This window comes from Cuculus canorus, chromosome 3 (genome assembly GCF_017976375.1).
Source record: "Cuculus canorus isolate bCucCan1 chromosome 3, bCucCan1.pri, whole genome shotgun sequence".
Classification (NCBI taxonomy): Eukaryota; Metazoa; Chordata; class Aves; order Cuculiformes; family Cuculidae; genus Cuculus; species Cuculus canorus.
In genome coordinates, this window is record NC_071403.1 from 5,623,688 (window position 1) to 5,642,133 (window position 18,446).

Consider the following 18,446-nt stretch of genomic DNA (forward strand, 5'->3'; position numbering starts at 1 on the left):
CCACGTAGCTGAGAACGGGTGATCTGTTTGTCCCACATTTAAAGGAAACTATCAAATGAAATCTGATGCATAGACGTAGCTGAGAGACCTTCTGGTCCTGGAGGCAGAAGGAGTTACCAAAGGTAATGAGAGAGGAAACTAAGTCAGAGAGGAACACTGATTCTTCTGTAGTCTTTGGACAAGTATAAAGGTGCCTTCGTTTTCTTTAATAAAACTATTGTTTGTCATGGAATCAGAATTTCAGTCCCACAGATGCCACCAGATGTTAAGGTCTGCCGTGGGACATGGCCAACTGCTGCCTCCTTCCATACCAGCTTTCATGGTTGAAGATGAGCATTCTTAGTGGAAAATTTGAAATAGTAGTATAGAATATAATATTTCAGTTGGAAGGGATCTACAGTCATTATGTAGCCTGACTGCTTGACCACTTCAGGGCTGACCAAAAGTTAAAGAATGTTACAAAGGGCATTGTCCAAATTTCTCTTAGACACTGATAGGTGTGGGACATTGACCACTTCTCTAGGAAGCCTCTTCCAGTGTTTGACCACCTTCTCAGTAAACAAATGTTTCCTAATGTGAAATCTAAACCTCCTCTGCTGCAGTTTTGGACCATTCCCACATGTCCTGCACTGGACTTGTGCAAAGGATTCAACACTGTCCCACATGACATCCTTGTCTCTAAATTGGAGAGACATGAATTTGATGGATGGACTGCTCTATGGAGAAGGAATTGGCTGGATGGTCGCACTCTTGAGTTGCACTCTTGGTTGCACTCTTGAGTTGTGGTCAGTGGCTCAATGTCCAAGGGGAGAGCAGTGACAAATGGTGCTCCTCAGGAGTTGATATTGGAACAGGTGTTGTTTAACATCTTTGTTGGAGACATGGACGGTGGGATTGAGGGCACCCTCACCAAGTGACAGTGACACTAAGCTGTGTAGTACAGTTGACATGCTGGAGGGAAGGAATGCCATCCAGAGGAGCCTTGACAGGCTTGAGAGGTGGGCTGTGCAAACCTCATAAAGTTCAGCAAGGCCAAGTGCAAGGTCCTAAACCTGAGTTGGGACAATCCCAAGCACAAATACAGGCTGGGGGAAGAATGGATTGAGAGGACCTCTGAAGAAGATGACTTGGGGGTTCTGGTGGATGAGAAGCTCCACATGAGCTGACAATGTGCGCTTGCAGCCCAGAAAGCCAAACGTGTCCTGAGCTGCATCAAAAGAAGTGACCAGCAGGTTGAGGGAGGGGATTCTTCTCTGTTCTGGTGAGTCCTCACCTGGAATACCGCATCCAGCTCTTGATCTCTTTCCCAGCGTCCGCTGTATGTTGCGTACACATGGGAAATGTGGGAAGGAGATGGAAAGTAGGCAATCTGAAGGCCACCACCGTGGTCCACACTGCTCACTGTTGCCTCTTTACCCAGAAGGAAAGAATGTGATGGATGAGCACCAATTCAGGTGAATTGTTGGGCAACTAGATGACAGCGGGAGATCTTAAACTTTGGGGTGGGTAACTTCGAGATCTACTTTCTCCTCCTGTGTTTCTGTGATTGCTGTGGAGTCTGGAACAGAGCAGTTTGAGCCATTAACTAGAAGTTTTACTGTGTTTTATAAATCCATTTTATCGGGGGGGGGAAAACCTCTGTATTTGGATAACCCATGTGTCATGTCCAGTACGTCAGGGCAGTTGTTCAATTATTCAGATTCACATTTTTATAATGCAATACACATGAATATAATAGCTCACATGGTTCATGTTTAACAGATTATTGTTTTTCTAATTGGATTTTTTAAATACCTTTGTTAAAAAATTTTGATATTCTGTGTCTTAAAAGCACATAATTCAGTTTCTTAAATGATTCTGTGTTAAACTAAATAACACACAGTTAATGGACCCGATGTTGCATCTGGAATACACTGTTCAGTGTGGGGCACGCTACAAGTGAAGTGGCAAACTGGAGTGAGTCCAGTGAAGGCCACTGCCATGCCTGGGGATGGGAACAGGTCAGGAGAGGCTGAGGGAACTGGGTTTGTGTCCTTTTGAAAAGAAAGGACTGAGGGGGATTGAATTGCAGTCTCCTGTTTGCTAACACAGGCCTGGAAAGAAGACAGGGCTGCGTTTTTTTCAGAGGAGTGCGTTGGGAGATTGAGAGGCAGTGGCTACAAGCTGCTGCAAGGGTGATTCCAGTTGGGCATACGGTGAAAACTTCCTGATTTGGCTGGATAAACAGAGGAGCAGCCTGCCCTGGAAGGTGGTGAAACTTCCACCTTTCAATGGGATTCAGAACTTGGGTGGATAACGCCCTGAGCAACCTGATCGAATTTTGAAGACACCTGTTCTGAGTGTGTGAGAGCGCCTTCAGAGGTCCCTTTCAGCTTAATCTGAGCTGTGATTTCCATGGTTACTGTTTGAATGCACCTGTGTAGCCATGTGGCGTGTAGCTGTTAGCAACTGAATCATAGAATTGTAGAGTGGTTTGAGTTGGAAGGTACGTTAAAGATCGTCTTATTCCACCCCCCCTGCCATGAGTAAGGACACCTCCCACTGGCTCAGGCTGCCCAAAGCCCATCCAACCTGGCCTTGAACACTTCCAGGGATGGGGCAGCCACAGCTTCCCTGGGCAACCTGGGCCAGGGCCTCACCACACTCATCGTGAAGAAATCAATGAAGAATCAATGAGGTTAAAAACGAGAACTGTGCGGTGTGCTTCAAACTGAATTAAATCATCTGGCTTAATCTTGATTTAAACCTCTTCGACTTGAGTTAGTCTCCCTGCCAGTCAACAGAAGAATGAAAGACTTCTCTTTGAAGTAGAGTGCTGTTAGATAGCATTCCACGAACGTGCTGTCTACTCTATAGAGTGGCAATTATGTCGTTTTTATGGAGGGTATTACTGGAATGTACAATGCACAAGCTCTCTTTGCTACTGCAATGTTTTTCTCAGCATCTAAGAAGTAAGGAAAAATCTGTGGAACTTGGAGATGAATTACTGCCATGTCAACCCCTAAGGCATTCTTAAGTGAGAAAATGTATCTTTCTTCTTGTGAATAACTGCACTGTTCGGATGGGGGCATGCAGGTCAGTGTCTAGGACTCTAACACTGGCTCTGTGTCCTTCTGCAACACAATTCTTGTGTAATTCGAAGCATGTCACTGGGAGCTACATCAAAACTGAAAACAAGCTAAAAACCTTCATAGCTCAGCGCTACGTGTTAATTGTTAGTGTTTGCTTGTGAGGAAGAAACTGATTTTTAAAATCATCGAAATTAACTTCCACAGGGGTTTATATACTTGCATCATATAATTTAAATCGAAGAAAATACTCTGAAGAGCTTTTAGCTACTTAAAGATGTGTTTGAAAGAGTTGCTGAGACTAACTTTCACAAGTTTGTCAGTTATTACATATTTCACACTTGAAAAATCTGTGTTCCAGTGATGGTTCAGCTTTAAAAGAGTAAAGAATAGTAGCCTTTTCTTCAAACCATAATTTTCCCTCATTTTGGCTGACAGTTTTGGTATGGCAAGATGCATTCCAGACATTTGTAAACAGGAATGCTCTGCAGGTATAAAATGTAGAGAGAGGCTTTAGAAGGAACACTGTATGATGAAAGCACGTAGGGGAATATGTTGTGTGTTGTAGACAGATGTTTTACATGTGTATGAATCCTTTCCAGGCCTCGGGTCTGAAGCTATTTGTTTTTGTCTGGGACTTGATTAAGAATCACCAAAGCTTAAGAAGATTTAGAAGGGAATTTTGTATGCTTAGAAAATGCAAATTCTTATGAATTGTCTCATCATATGATGATCTTGTGCTACATGAGCTGTTATTCTTACTGGCATGTCTGTCCTGATTATTTACCTCTCCATACTTGATGTCAGGGAGGTGTATTGCCTAGCACGTCCCAAGGCTGGATCCTTTTTGGAGGTACTCCCATTCACTCCAGCCTCTTTTCTAATGTACGGGCATTTGATTTGACCTCTGTACCCTAATTCCTTTAGTTTATTTTTTCTCCACTGTACCTTGAATTGCACTATCTCCTTCAACTTAGTCGTTTCATACTTCAGCTCTGGAGATTTTCCAAGGGCCTGAGCTGTTTTGTGGTCTCTTTCAAGCAGAAATGGTAGTTTAACATCTATGGGCTACTCAAGAGTAGGGTAGAAAATTTAGCTCTTCCACTGTTTTGCGTGACTTTTGGAAATTTGCTTTTCCTCCTCAGAATTTTTCTGACATCTTTATTTTTGATATGCTATGCTGTCTCTTGAGTTAGAATGAAAATAGGTTTGGGGCAGGGTGTGTCCATTGCTTAGCACAAGTCTATTTTTTCCTTCCAGATGATACTGGAATATCGCCATTCAGTACTGTTATGGGGAAGGAAGGAAAATTTCTCATGTGTTCTGGGCTTTGGTCTCTCCCAGTGTGTATTCAGGGCCAAAGTATGGGAAAGCTTTATAGGTTGATACTTTTCCTTAAAACATGAGACCGAGAGTATTTGAGGGAAGAGGAGGAAAGAGGAGCTGCTCAGGAGACCGCTCACTGGTACTTTACTCTCCTCGAGAGGTGGAATTAAGGGTGCTCAAGCAGAGTTTTGAAGATTGCCAAGAAAAAAACCAAAGGATAAAAAGTAGCTGTGTATAAAATGTGTAGTTAAAACCGGTGATTTCTGATTGCCAGATGGAGAAAAGCATCATTAAAACTGATGAGCTTCCTAGAATTTTTATCCCCCTCCCCTTCATGGAGATTTTTGAAACAGAATCTATACTCCACACAGACACTGAAATACCACATTTTAGTAATCTGCTTGTGATTGTCACAGTGGGAGCTGCAGAGTACCAAATAGTTTGAAAAGTTCATCTTTCTTCAGCTGACTTATTGAGATCATTGCAAGAATTGGCTCCAATACTGAGGGTTGTGTGTGTAAAAACTTGGACTAGATGTATTTTGAAGCAAGAAGCCAGGCACATTTCCTCCCTTCCATAAGGTTATTAGGTAATAGGTTTGAGCTTGGCCAAATTGAAATGGAATGCTTCAGTATTTGGGAATTATGTTCATCTGCAAAATGTGTTCCCTTTGTTTTTGCAGGGTTTTTCAGTCTGCTAAAGGCGCAGTGGATACACTAGGATGGACGCAGAGGAATTCCCTCCTCCACCACCAGAAGGTAATTGAAGTAGTTTGGACTTTAAGCCAATTTTGTTTTGACAATTTGATTCTATTTCCAAAAGTATTTTTACCTCCCCTATGCTCCCTTCCCCCATAGCACCTTAAGACTTGGTCCCAGTGATGTTTTGCTGAAAGATGAACTCCTGTCACCTACCCTGTCTTATTCTTATACCTTGCTTGCTGGCGTTTTGACAGCATGATGGGAGAAAGCTGAGAAGTAGTTGGTCCTTACAGTCCGTCTCTGCCGACAGGTGTTTTCTAAAGCAATGCTATGTGGACCGTGTCATCACACCTTCATCAGGTGCTTTGGCAGCCTCAAGTGTTCGTGCACATGGTGCCCTGCAGAGAAAAACAAGTGAAGGTTCTGGCACAGGCAGGATATTTGGACCAGTGTCTCAAATACCTGGAGAGATTTGGAGTCTTAATTGAAGGGGGAAGTTGTTTTCTGTTAGAGCACGTGCTACTTTCTCCAAGTGTACTTAATCTGGGCAGTGTCTGCTGAGGGCTATAGCTGAAGGACGTGCTTCTGATGCTACAGTTCTCTAGCCAGCATGCATTCCCGTGGGAAGCAGAGGGGAAACATGCACAGCTGAACCTCTGTGTAAGCAGAGCACAGAGAGTATTGTGTACCTTGGACTGTGGAACTGGTTCTGTGAAGTCGACGCTCAGTGTTCCTTGCCTGCTGTATGCTGGTAGCTGTACGGCCGCTGGAATAACCCGGGTTTAGAGGGCACAGAGGTAGGATGTGCAAAGACACTGTGTCATTGCCTTCTGCTTTTATGCTTTCTGTTAGAGAATATTGCGTATGTCTGCCTTTTCTTCCTCTTTGATTTCCTATAAGCACACCTTTGTGTAGTCTTGTTATTCTCTATTTGAAGTCTTAAAAGGATTTTGGCAGTTGGATGCCTGGAGACTTCTTAGAAGAGGTGTCATATGCTTGTTCTTATCATCCTAAAACACAAGGTGGTGGGGGCATGGGTTGTGGAGACCTGTGGTTGAACACAGTACAGCTGTTCTTATTTCAGTAAAGTTGCTAGTACAGTTTTATAGATTGTGACTTTCCCATAAATTTTTGATCTTTCCTTTATATAGGACATCATTGCTTACATACTTTAGCTCTATTATATGCACTGATATATATATAAAAATTAATATATATTAATAATATACATTATTGCTGCTAGAACATTTTACTTATTGTTTACACAGAACTTATACCTGCATGAAGCCATTTAAGTATGACAGAAGATTTATCTTAGTTTTGTTCACCTGTTACTCTTTAGGAGTTTGAGAAGTACCATCCTAGATCAAAAGTGCTTTCTCTGTAGCTTGCACGCTGCCGCAGACAGAGGTGTGTTACTAGATACTACCTAGGAAATTTGGAATGTGAAAGAAGCAGAAAGTTATGAAATCAGCTCTTATTAGGTTAGATTTCTGACCAGGATTGTTGTCAGCTTTATGCATACTCTGATATATCGCTGAGGTTATTGTTGGCAAAAATGCTTTTCCTGTCCTCGTCCTAATCTATATGGTCAGCACCCTGAATTTAACTCTGTTTTGTTTAGTTACTGTGAAACTGTCTCTGTTGGATAATCCATCTCCAAAGCAATGCAGCGCTATGGGGGAATTGTCATCCCTAAGGAATCAATATTTCCTCTTGAGCAGGATCTGCCATTGTTCAAAGACAGCTAATAACTGTGGCAACAGCTCCAACTTTGTGCAGCACGTCAGTGCGTGGGATACTCTGACAAAAATTCAGGATAACGTCATTCAGTACAGTTCCAGAATTCAGGTTCTTTCTCTGCAAGGCAATTTGTGACATGTAGAACTATGTGTATCGTGTCCTTATTTTCAGACATGTCATTCCTTAATGGACTGGAATTAGACTTAACATAAATTGAGATTCTGCTCTACTTGGATGCTTTCCCTGTCATCTTTGAAAGCTTTGTCTGAAACTATTGGAACTTGTACAGTTTTTCACTTTAATATTGCTAACTCTCTTAAAAAAAAAAAAGCATATTAGTAGAGGGAATATCAGTGAAGATAAATGTTAATAGTTACACAAAAATACGCTTTAGTTTGCTTTCTAGATAACTCTAATGAGCTATTTTGCAGGTGGGAAATAAGAATTCTAGGGCCAAGCACAACTGCAAATACACATAACCATTAAAGGAAGGAAGCAAAGGGTATTTTTGAATTGTTGAGGGTTTATTTGGCATGCATATACACTGATCACCCATGGTATCTACTCAGAAGGGATGAACAGAAACTGCCGATGTCTTCAGACAGTAGATGTGTGAGTCGGTTGCTATGGCTTGCGGTGAGGATGAGGCTCCTGCTGGGTGCAGGACCCTTTGAGACAGCATAAAGAAATATTTTTAGCTTTTGCATAATGGTCTTAAAATCCTGACTGGGGGCCACACGTGAAATCTCTCACTATTTTTCTTTTAAAGTTTTGTCATCATGGGGATTTTTTCCTCTTACTTATTTATTAGCCTAACAAATATAGCTGTAGTGTTGAAAGTTGCATGGGTTCCTTTCCATTTACAGGTGTATGTCTGGCGATGTGAATCTCAATTTTATTCTTGTCAAGTAGGTTTTCTATGGTTTTGACAAGTAACTTGCACAATTTTTTTTTTATGGGACTTTTTACAAGGGTATGGAGTGGTGGGGCGAGGGGGAATGGCTTTGAATTTGAAGGGGGAGGATTTAGATTAGACATAAGGAAGAAATTCTTCACGATGAGGGTGAGGAGGCCCTGGCCCAGGTTGCCCAGGGAAGCTGTGGCTGCCCCATCCCTGGAGGTGTTCCAGGCCAGGTTGGATGGGCCTTGGGCAGCCTGAGCCAGTGGGACGTGTCCCTGCCCACGACAGGGGTGTTGGAACTGGATGAGCTTTGAGGTCCCTTCCAACCCAAACTATTCTATCGTTTTACAATCTTTAAGGTCCCTTCCTACTCAAACCATTCTACGATTCTAATGTATACAAAGGGAAAAAATAATGATAAACCTTCATCTTTGTGAGCGGGTAGAATGGAAGATAACATATTTTACCTTTATTTATTTCATTTACTCTGCTTATGCAACGTATCCGCTCAGAGCTGTTTGGGCATTCCATTCATGCATTGTTAATTAGGCAGTGACAGGTCTGTGCTAGTTAGTTCCTGTGCCCCAGAGCAGATTCAAGTGCTGAGGAACTTCAGAAAAATTAATGCCTGTATGCACCCTCCTCCAGACTGCTATAAAAAGAAGTTATTCTTCTAGCCGTGGTTAAAAACTCTCTAGTATTTTTCTCTGTATATTTTGAATGGATGTATGTGTTAGCAGCCAGGGAGCAGTTGGAAGCTGGTAGATGCAAAGGCTTCCTTGGCTAAGAGCACAATGCAAAAAACCTGCTTCCTAAATTGACACTTGAGAGTATAGTACTGGTTCGTGTTCCCTTCTTTAGTGTGTCTGTGCACATGAATTTATGCCTAAAGTGCTGGTATGTAAGATATCATATGCAAAAAAATTTGCACAGCTCTTTTGTGAAATAGAATAGAGGATGGTTCTTGTTCTCTCTATCCAAAGAAACCTCCTTTTTTCAAAACCTAAATGAAAATGGCAGATTTTATCATGGCTGTAAGTTATAATTATGTTTTTAATTCATTGCTGTAATGAAGTGTCCTTAACCAAACCCTGCTGTGGACTGCGGGCTTTGCAGCAAGAAATTAAAAGAAATTAAAAAGCTGATATTTCTAAGGATCAGGACTCGTATTGTGCTTCTCCTGTAGATCTTCCTGCTGACTATGTAGTGGTGGAGACTGGGTGGTTAGTGCTAGGATGGCGGTCATGTGTGGTGGCCTGTGCTTCTGCTATTACTGCATTTTTGGGAGATGTGGTCTCTGGCTGGTTTTCATCTTTTGGCTTGAAAAACACCTTATCATCTTGCAAAGTGGAAGTCGTTTTCTTTAAATGAGGACTTAATAGGTGTTTATCTCAGTCTGTTTCAAAAGGAAAACCTGGTTTGTTTGCTCAGCAGGATGGATACCTGACAAACAGCTTCTTGCCCAGGGGAAGCTGAAGGTGGGAGTGTACTCTGTGTCAAATAGGTTTCTTGTTTTGCATATTCATCTCTGAATCTCTCTCTCTTTCTCACATACACACACACACACACACACACACACACACACTGTTTCTTGTACAGGGCACTATATCTCATGGTTTTCCTGTGACGGCTATTAGAAAATGTGTGTATTTCCTCATACTGAGTATACTTGCCAACAATTCAACTCAGTTGTCCTACTCAGTTGCCTTTTGGAACCATTGTAAGACCTAAACTAAGCTTTAAGTTCTGTTTTATAATTAATTGAGTCTATCAAGGTAGGTTAATATATAGTGATGAGATTTGGAGGATGGCTGCATGGCAGTGCAGTCCTTGAGTTGTGAGCAGCGGGTGTATTTTCTTTCCTCTGTATAGGAAATTAACATTATTTATATGCAATTTTAAAGTGAAATACTGAAATTTTAGTGTTTGTACAAAGGCATTATGAGAATGAATTTAATCGCGTAGTCTTTGTATTACTGCCAAATACTCTTTTTGCCTGAGAAGCACTTGTAACCCTTCTTCATTTGGGAAGCATGAGGTGCCCTTAAAGACTGGGTGTAGGTTCGCACACCTACACTACTCTCTGTAGTATCGTTGGGAAGGCTAGGTGGAAAACTTTGCTTTGCCGAAGTTTGGGATCCAAGATGTTCTTCAATGGCATGAAATTTGTTCTTTTAAATTGGAAACAGACTCAGGCTATCTTCTGGCCACCAATTGTAAAAGCATTTTATACACCTTTTTATCCAATCAATCCGCTCTTGGGCTGTGAGTGGGATATTTCTTTGTTCCTAAATGGAGATACATCGAGCAAGGAGGCCACGGGCTTAGATATGGATATCCTGTAGATGATCGGGTGCTGTGATTGTGTCTTTCCATGGTTATTTTTTGTTGTTTGCTTGCCAGCACCAGAACACTAAAATAGTCATAGTTCCTCTGTCCCCGAGAAGGAAGTCTGGCTTGAGACTGAGGGTAAAAGTGAAGTAGGAACTATATTCTCATAGAAGTGGTGGTTTTACGTAGTCTAACAAAAAAAAAAACTTAGAAAAATTTTTGATTAACCCTAGTAGGGAGCTGCTGGACAACTGCTGTGTCTCACTGTAGGGACGACTGCTATTTCTCTGGTTTTTATTGTGCGCTCTATATGTTTCTTTCAGATTATTTACTTACCTTTTCTGTTGTTTAGTAAATGATGTCATGGTTTATTTAGGTTTTAACTGGTTTAAGTTGATTTTGTGACTGAGAAAAGAAGCAGCTAAATTTGGGCTTTTATAATATTGACAAGAAAAGCACTTGCGTGTTTTATGATTTAGTTTATGGAAGTGAAGTATGCTTAGGGGACATAAGCTTGTATTTTGGACTAAAGTGAAATAAAAAGATGCTGTTTACTATGATTGGAAGGACTGAAACAAGAACACCGCTTAAATTTAACTGCAGCTATAAAGGGAGTTGGTCTTGGGCTAAACGACATTGTTTGTTAGATATCTATTTTCAGTATGCAGACAGTTACAACTGATGGTAAAAGGGGAGCCAAGATTTCAGAAAAATGAGAACAGAATATGAATTGTAGTTATGAATGGTCCCTTGTTTTTTAAGCTGGCAGAAGCTTGCTGGTGTCTGACATCCCATCTGTAACTGAACAATTTATTTATTTCTAATGATCACATTTCTCTCAGTAAAAAAAGGAGAATTCATTGTTTAAGGTAAGGATCAATTATTTTGTGTGACAATTCAAACAAGCTGTGTAGCAAAGACTAACAAGAAAATTCCCATTGCAAAAATGCAACTACCATGTCACATCACTCCTTATTATGTGTTTTTTTTTCTCCTACCCAAGTGTATTTGAGCACTGGGAAAACTAAAAGTAGAAAAGAAACAGATTAATTGAAAACTTCTATCTGTTTTATCATTTACAAAGAAAATACAGCTTACCTAGTTCTTATACCTTATTCTGTTTTGAAGTAATCCATAAGAACTTTACTACCTTTTTATAATGTGTTAAATGATCAAACGTGATTCATTGTTCTAGATTTCCGAGAAGCTGATTTAGTCCTTTTGACGGTACTTGATATTTTCTTTTTGAATAATAAGTTATAGCTATTTTTTTTCTTCTCTCTCAGCTGCTCTGTAAAGTGATTTTACCACTAGTCTTAACTTGCTACCTGTGTGCAAGGACAGGGCCCAGGCACGTTGATTGGAAAGAGCAATGGATGATGAGATACAGGGCTTCCAAGGGATGGCAGCAAAACTTTGTGCCTGGGTAACTAGTATTGTTTACTTAAAAGATATAAACAAATTGTAAAGGGAATTTTATTCACTTTTGGGTATTCTTGCAATGAAAATTTGTGTAAGCTAAGTTTTGAAATTTTAGTTTAAACCGGTGAGCCAACATATAAGGAGAGGATTGACATTTTCTTTTCTTTTTTTTCTTTGCTTCTTTTGTGGTTTTGGCACTTGTATCTCGCATTAACTGGCCAGGATAAATTGCTGCCAAATAACTGAGGCATTTTTTGTTTTGTTTTGTGTTTTTTTTTTTAAATTCCATTTCACTGATCACAGTAAATATTCACTAACCATGCCTAAAGCCTCCGTAGTGTTTCTGCACTAGAGTTTACAAGATTAACTTGTTTTTATGTTTTGTTGTAATTCTTTTATCTTGTGCATAAGCATGGATAAAGACTTGTTTGCATTATGATAAGTTAAATAAAGTGTCTGAATTATTGAATTAAACATATATTAGGTGATGCTTGCTTTTACTGCAGAGAGGAGCTGAAACTGTGCCTTGCAATCTGAGGAAAACATACTTGATAAACCTTTTTTGGGAAGAACTCCCCAACGCACTATGTAGATTGGGTTTTTTTCTGCCTTCTTTGTTGAAGTAATCTTTCCAGGAAATGTGAGCTTGTCATGCTTTCATTAAAATGAATACAGAAGATGGTTTAGTCTGTCGAAGAATTGTTGCAGGAATACAGCTCATTGTTGCTGAGCTCAATTAATTTGGTTAGGTGAAAGCATGGTAGTTCCTGAAAAATCTTTTGTTGTGCTGGTACAGGTTTCTCCTGGGGCTGGAAGGAGGACATGTGTGCTCCTGTGCCAGGGGGATGCCCATACTGATGGACTACTTCCCAGGCTCTCTATTTCAAAGGTTTGTATCTCACAGGGAGAGGCAAAGGGAAATCCAGGTGCTGGTGCAAAATGATGCCTTGGGGGCAGTGAATTGGTTCAGTGTAGTGTGGTGGGAGGGTCTTAGGAGCCTTCTGTATTGCAAAGGAAGTTGGAAGTAAAATTAACTTTGGCAGGGAGTACTGTCTCATAGAATCATAGAATAGTTTGGGTTGGAAGGGACCTTAAAGATCATCCAGTTCCAACCCCCCTGCCATGGGCAGGGACACCTCCCACTGGCTCAGGCTGCCCAAGGCTCAATCCAACCTGGCCTTGAACACCTCCAGGAATGGGGCAGCCACGATTTCCTTGAGGAACCTGGGCCAGTGTCTCACCACTCTCATGGTGAAGAAATTCTTCCTGATGTCCAGTCTAAATCTGCCCCTCTCCAGTTTATACCCGTTCCCCCTCGTCCTATCCCCACAAGCCTTTGTGCACAGTCCCTTCCCAGCTTTCTTGTAGCCCCTTTCAGGTACTAGAAGTTCACTATAAGGTCTCCTCGGAGCTTTCTCTTCTCCACACTGAACAATCCCAACTCTCTCGGCCTGTCCTCATATGGGAGGTGCTCCAGCCCTCGGATCATCTTTGTAACCCTCCTCTGCACCATAATCAGATAGGCTGCTACAAAAAATGAGCATTTTGTGACCATTTACTTTAACTGTCTTCATATTTGGCAGTCTGGTGACACTGGTATTGCCTGTCACGGCCAGAAACTCAGAGTGAGCCTGGTCCCTGGATGAGAAGATCTTTTCCACCTCAGCACCCTATTAGTAGATTCTGCCATTAAAATATCACCAAGAAGCATTACTCTTGTGCACCGAGTGAAGTCCTTAAAAGGAAACACTGTAAGGAAAGCATGCATAGCCATTGTTTGGAAATCTGTGTAAACACATGATGATGCCCTATCTACACTGAAAAACATCCGTCCATATTAAAGAGTATTAGCTTTCCATCGGTGTGAAAGGATTAGTAAAATACTTAATAGTACCGAGGTGAACAGTCTGATTAGGCATAAATGCCACTTGACACCTAACAGAAGGTGTAGCGTGTCCAGAGAAGAACAACAAAGCTGGTGAAGGAGCTGGAGAACAAGTCTTACGAGGAGTGGCTGAGAGAACTGGGGTTGTTTAGCCTGGAGAAGAGGAGGCTGAGGGGAGACCTTATTACTCTCTACAACTACCTGAAAGGAGGTTGTGGAGAGGAGGGAGCTGGGCTCTTCTCCCAAGTGACAGGGGACAGGACAAGGGGGAATGGCCTGAAGCTCCGTCAGGGGAGGTTCAGGTTGGATATCAGAAAAAAATTCTTCACAGAAAGAGTCATTGGGCACTGGCAGAGGCTGCCCAGGGAGGGGATGGAGTCGTCTTCCCTGGAGGTGTTTAAGGAACGGGTGGATGAAGTGCTGAGGGACATGGTTTAGGGAGTGTTAGGAATGGTTGGACTCGATGATCCAGTGGGTCCTTTCCAACCTGGTGATTCTATGATTCTGTGTGATACTGTGAAACACAAAAGTTACCTTGTTGTCTGACACGTCTGTTGGTAGAGAGGTGCTGCTGATGGTTGTGTAGCTGAGCTCAGCCTCAGCTACTGTGCACAGGAACTGCTGAACTAGCCTACAAAACGCTGCCAAATGGACAGTCCACACGGGGAATGGGAAAGCCAGAGTGCTTTAATAAAATGGAAATCAAACAGAAGCACTCTAAAGTCACTGGCAAATGGAAGTATCCAGCTCTGGCAGCGGAGGAATGGAGCATATTGGCTAACCACAGCACACAAGAAAAAAGGAAACTAGGAAATGTAGTTTTGACCGCGTAGTCAGTGTGTTTGTGAGAAAGTAACCATTTCTAAGGAAATTTTCACCAGTGAGAACAGTCTGGCTTGTTCTTTATTTCTTCACATCTTTTCCTAGCAGATATCATCTATTAATATCTAGTTCTGAACTAGATATTAGAAGGGATCTGAACAGGCTTGACTGCTGGGCCGAGACCAATGGGATGAGGTTTAACAAGACCAAATGCCGGGTCCTGCACTTGGGGCACAACAACCCTATGCAGCGCTACAGACTGGGGGAAGAGTGGCTGGAGAGCTGCACAGAAGAGAAGGACCTGGGGGTGCTGGTTGACAGCCGACTGAACATGAGCCAGCAGTGTGCCCAGGTGGCCAAGAAGGCCAATGGCATCTTGGCTTGTATCAGAAATGGGGTCACCAGCAGGTCCAGGGAGGTTATTCTCCCTCTGTACTCGGCACTGGTGAGACCGCACCTCGAATACTGTGTTCAGTTCTGGGCCCCTCACCACAAGAAGGATGTTGAGGCTCTGGAGCGTGTCCAGAGAAGAGCAACAAAGCTGGTGAGGGGGCTGGAGAACAAGTCTTATGAGGAGCGGCTGAGAGAGCTGGGGTTGTTTAGCCTTGAGAAGAGGAGGCTGAGGGGAGACCTTATTACTCTCTACAACTACCTGAAAGGAGGTTGTGGAGAGGAGGGAGCTGGCCTCTTCTCCCAAGTGACAGGGGACAGGACTAGAGGGAATGGCCTGAAGCTCCGTCAGGGGAGGTTCAGGTTGGATATCAGAAAAAAATTCTTCACAGTAAGAGTCATTGGGCACTGGAACAGGCTGCCCAGGGAGGGGGTCGAGTCGCCTTCCCTGGAGGTGTTTAAGGAACGGGTGGATGAAGTACTTAGGGACATGGTTTAGGGAGTGTTAGGAACGGTTGGACTCGATGATCCAATGGGTCCTTTCCAACCTTGTGATTCTGTGATTCTGTGATTCTCCAAATAATTAGTTTTTACATTGAAGCAATTACTGTTTAACGGCATTTCTCTCGTACAGCCTGTGTCATTCTAATTAGCAACATGAAACTGCTGTATCATCTGATAATACCTTGGACTGAAACCACTTGAAGAGTAATTTGAAGTCCTGTGAAGTGGCAGAAGGAGACCCTGGAGGCCTAAAATAGGAACCATGAGGTCCCACTTAGACAGAAAGAAAGCATACAGTTCAGGTACATAAACTGTGTATCATACTACAAAGAGCTGAAACCTGCCTAGTACAAAAGCTTGAGTATCCTAGGTCTTGGAACGTGTCTACCAATGCCTTTCTACCAGGCTGATACATTTTGGATATGAAGTAGTAAGAGATTTGACTTCATTTTTGGATCATTTCTTTTTCTACCTTGCCAACAACTGTGCCTGCCTCCTAGACTGAACCTTCAGATGACTTAGGCAAAGAGATGATCTAGATGATCTTTAAGGTTCCTTCCAACCCTTACTAGTCTATGATTCTAACTATTCATTTCTTTGCCTAAATTCTGGGTCACTGGTCCAGGCTCAACAACCCTTTATCTAGCAACGTCAAAACTGAAGCAACTTGCTGGCACTACCGAACGCAGCACTTTGAACACCTGAAAGCCTCACTTCGTCAGTATCAGAGGTATTCATACACCCAGCCTCCTTCCAGAATAATGGCCCATGAGGGGCTAAGAAGATGCATGTGGCTTTGGGAATGAGCTTGTCTTTTTGGACAACTGCAACCTGTTCAGACACTTAAAAAGAACTTAAATTTAACTGTGTTTTCTCCTCGGTGTATTCTGAACAAGGAAACAATCTAGAAATGAACTTTTACATTAACTTACAGCACCTTTTACTACAGAAATAATTATAGACTAGAATTGGATGGTTATATTCTTTAAATCCAAGACAATGCTGGAAATATTTTGGATCTCAGCTGGCTTCTCACTCACTCATTTCTGTTACCTCTTTTCCCAGTCCATAATGGATTTGACAAATCCATTATCCCAGCTACTAGTGGGGAGGGAGTTTTATAGCAGCCCCTTTCTTAGCATTTGTTTAAATTATTGTTTTAATGTGCCAGGCTCGTTTTTGCCCTAAAAGACTACAGTCCTGTTATAGCTCAAAAAAGTACACCAGAATTCAGGCAAACTTGAAAAAACAATAATTCTTACATCAAGACTCACCAACTGAAGTCTACAAAATCCTGGTTTACAATAAACTTTTAACAGAACTTCTTCAAGAAATTCTGTCATCTTGGTGGACACTGGATTGAGCTGGGCAACAACGATGTTTCCCTGGGACCTTTCAGTTCATCAGCCTCAGAATCCTTCCCATTGCCTCCTTTTGTTAGCTATGGAGGGGAAAGGAAGCCCTGCCTTGTGTCTAACATGGCCAACGACAAACACTGTAACCAGACTTATGATTCAGAACTTCAGCCCATCCACATGGAAGGCAGGAAGGAGTTTTTTTCAATGCAAAGAGTTCTCTTAAGCCTTTGGCTGGCAAATATGAGTGTGTCAGCATCAGACAGGCAAGGGGGGAATTGAGAGCCTCATGAGGTTCAACAAGGCCGAGGGCAGGGTCCTACACCTGGGTTGGGGCAATCCTCGATTTCAGTGCAGGATGGGGGATGATGTGATTGAGGGCAGCCCTGCAGAGAAGGACTTGGGGTGCTGGTCAATGAGAAGTTCAACATGAGCCAGCAATGTGCTCTCACAGCCCAGAAGGCCGTCCATGTCCTGGGCTGCATCCAAAGCAGCGTGGCCAGCAGGGCGAGGGAGGGGATTCTGCCCCTCTATTCCTCTCTTGGGAGAACTCAGCTGGAATATTGTGTCCAGTTCTGAAATCCTCAATGCAAGAATGAAATGGAGCTGTTGGAATGGGTCCAGAGGAGGCTACAAAGATGATCAGAGGGCTGGAGCACCTTCTCTACGAGGACAGGCTGAGAGAGTTGGGGTTGTTCAGTGTGGAGAAGAAAAGGTTCCAAGGAAACCTTATAGTGACCTTTCAGTACCTGAAAGAGGCTACAAGAAGGCTGAGGAGGGACTGTTCACGAAGGCTTGTAGTGATAGGATGAGGGGCAATGGTTATAAACTGGAGAGGAGTATATATACCACAGCCGGCACTGAAAAGCATCTTGCAGAGTCATAAAGAAGTCAAGTCTCGCTGCTGTTGCTGCCTCTACTCTCCAGACAGCCCAGTTCACATCTAATGTTTTTATTGTAGATTTTTGGTTTGTTTGCAACCAGATTCTTTTACTTTCTAGCTAACTTTAAGCGTAATTTTTAGCATTGTGAGTAACTTGTAAGGTTCAATGTTTTTTGTATTTGTAAGTCTTCTCTAACATTGACAGATCTGGGCTTTATTTCAAGAAATAAAATTCTTTAGTATTTGGTATGGCGTTCTTAGCTGTCTCTCTCTGAAACTTGAGCGGATAGATTCGTCAGGTATTCTACTTTAATTTTGAGTTTGGTTTTTATACAGAATGATAAAATCTGTTGCACTTGGTTGGCAACATAATTAGTATCTATTGTGTGTGTTTATGAATTACTAAAGAGACATTTTAACTTGTTTCTTTGTTGTCTATTTGCAGGGGGAGCCTGTTAATTCATGTGGGTTTGCTTTTGTTTCGGTCAGTGGAATCACTTTTTGCATGAATGCGTACTGTTTTGTTTTGCTGGGTTTTTTTTTTTTTGCAACTGTTTTCCGCAGAGACATGGAATGCTGACGTTGTGGTTATGCTTTGGATGTGCACACGAGCTGTGTGTGATTAGCAGTGTGCCTGTACTGCGGGGACCTGGGTTTCCTGCAGTGCCAGCTTAGTACGATTCCAAGTGAAAGAGGAATGAAAGTGCTTGGCTCTGATTTGCCTCCCATGGGAAGGAGTCGTAGAATCGTAGAATGGTTTGAGTTGGAAGGGACCTTAAAGCCCATCTACTTCCAACCCCGCTGCCATGAGCAGGGACACCTCCCACTTATTTCTAGCTGATGCCTTGTACATATAAGTAAGGATCTGGGCAGATTTTAGCTCTTCGAGTGTATCAGAGGAGGGATACGGAGAAAATCTCTGGAATGTATCAAAGTGAAGTAATATGGACTCAAATTGTTATGCCTGGTTGTTCGCTTTGATTTCTAACTTTGTAAGTTATCAAATTTTATAATACCTAAAATATTGTGATAGTAATTTTTTTTTTAACTGATAAGTGTTACGTATTTCAACGTACTCAAGAATTTATTGAAAGGTGAAGCAATCAGGGAATTCT

General features: G+C 42.2%; 1 protein-coding gene across 4 annotated transcripts in view; it reads left to right on the top strand.

Annotated features, from left to right (window-relative positions):
• The first annotated feature begins 5,076 nt into the window (after positions 1 to 5,076).
• The window catches only part of ARHGEF10 (Rho guanine nucleotide exchange factor 10), a 108,349-nt gene continuing 94,979 nt past the window's right edge, over positions 5,077 to 18,446 (top strand). For 3 of the 4 annotated variants that reach the window (XM_009558891.2, XM_054062426.1, XM_054062428.1), the window contains exon 1: positions 5,077 to 5,152. In XM_009558891.2, the coding sequence (XP_009557186.2) occupies positions 5,116 to 5,152 (37 nt within the window). In that variant the 5' untranslated portion in view covers positions 5,077 to 5,115. Of the gene's footprint in view, positions 5,153 to 5,800; positions 5,893 to 18,446 lie in introns of those variants that run through there. The other variant, XM_054062427.1, reaches the window with a different exon arrangement.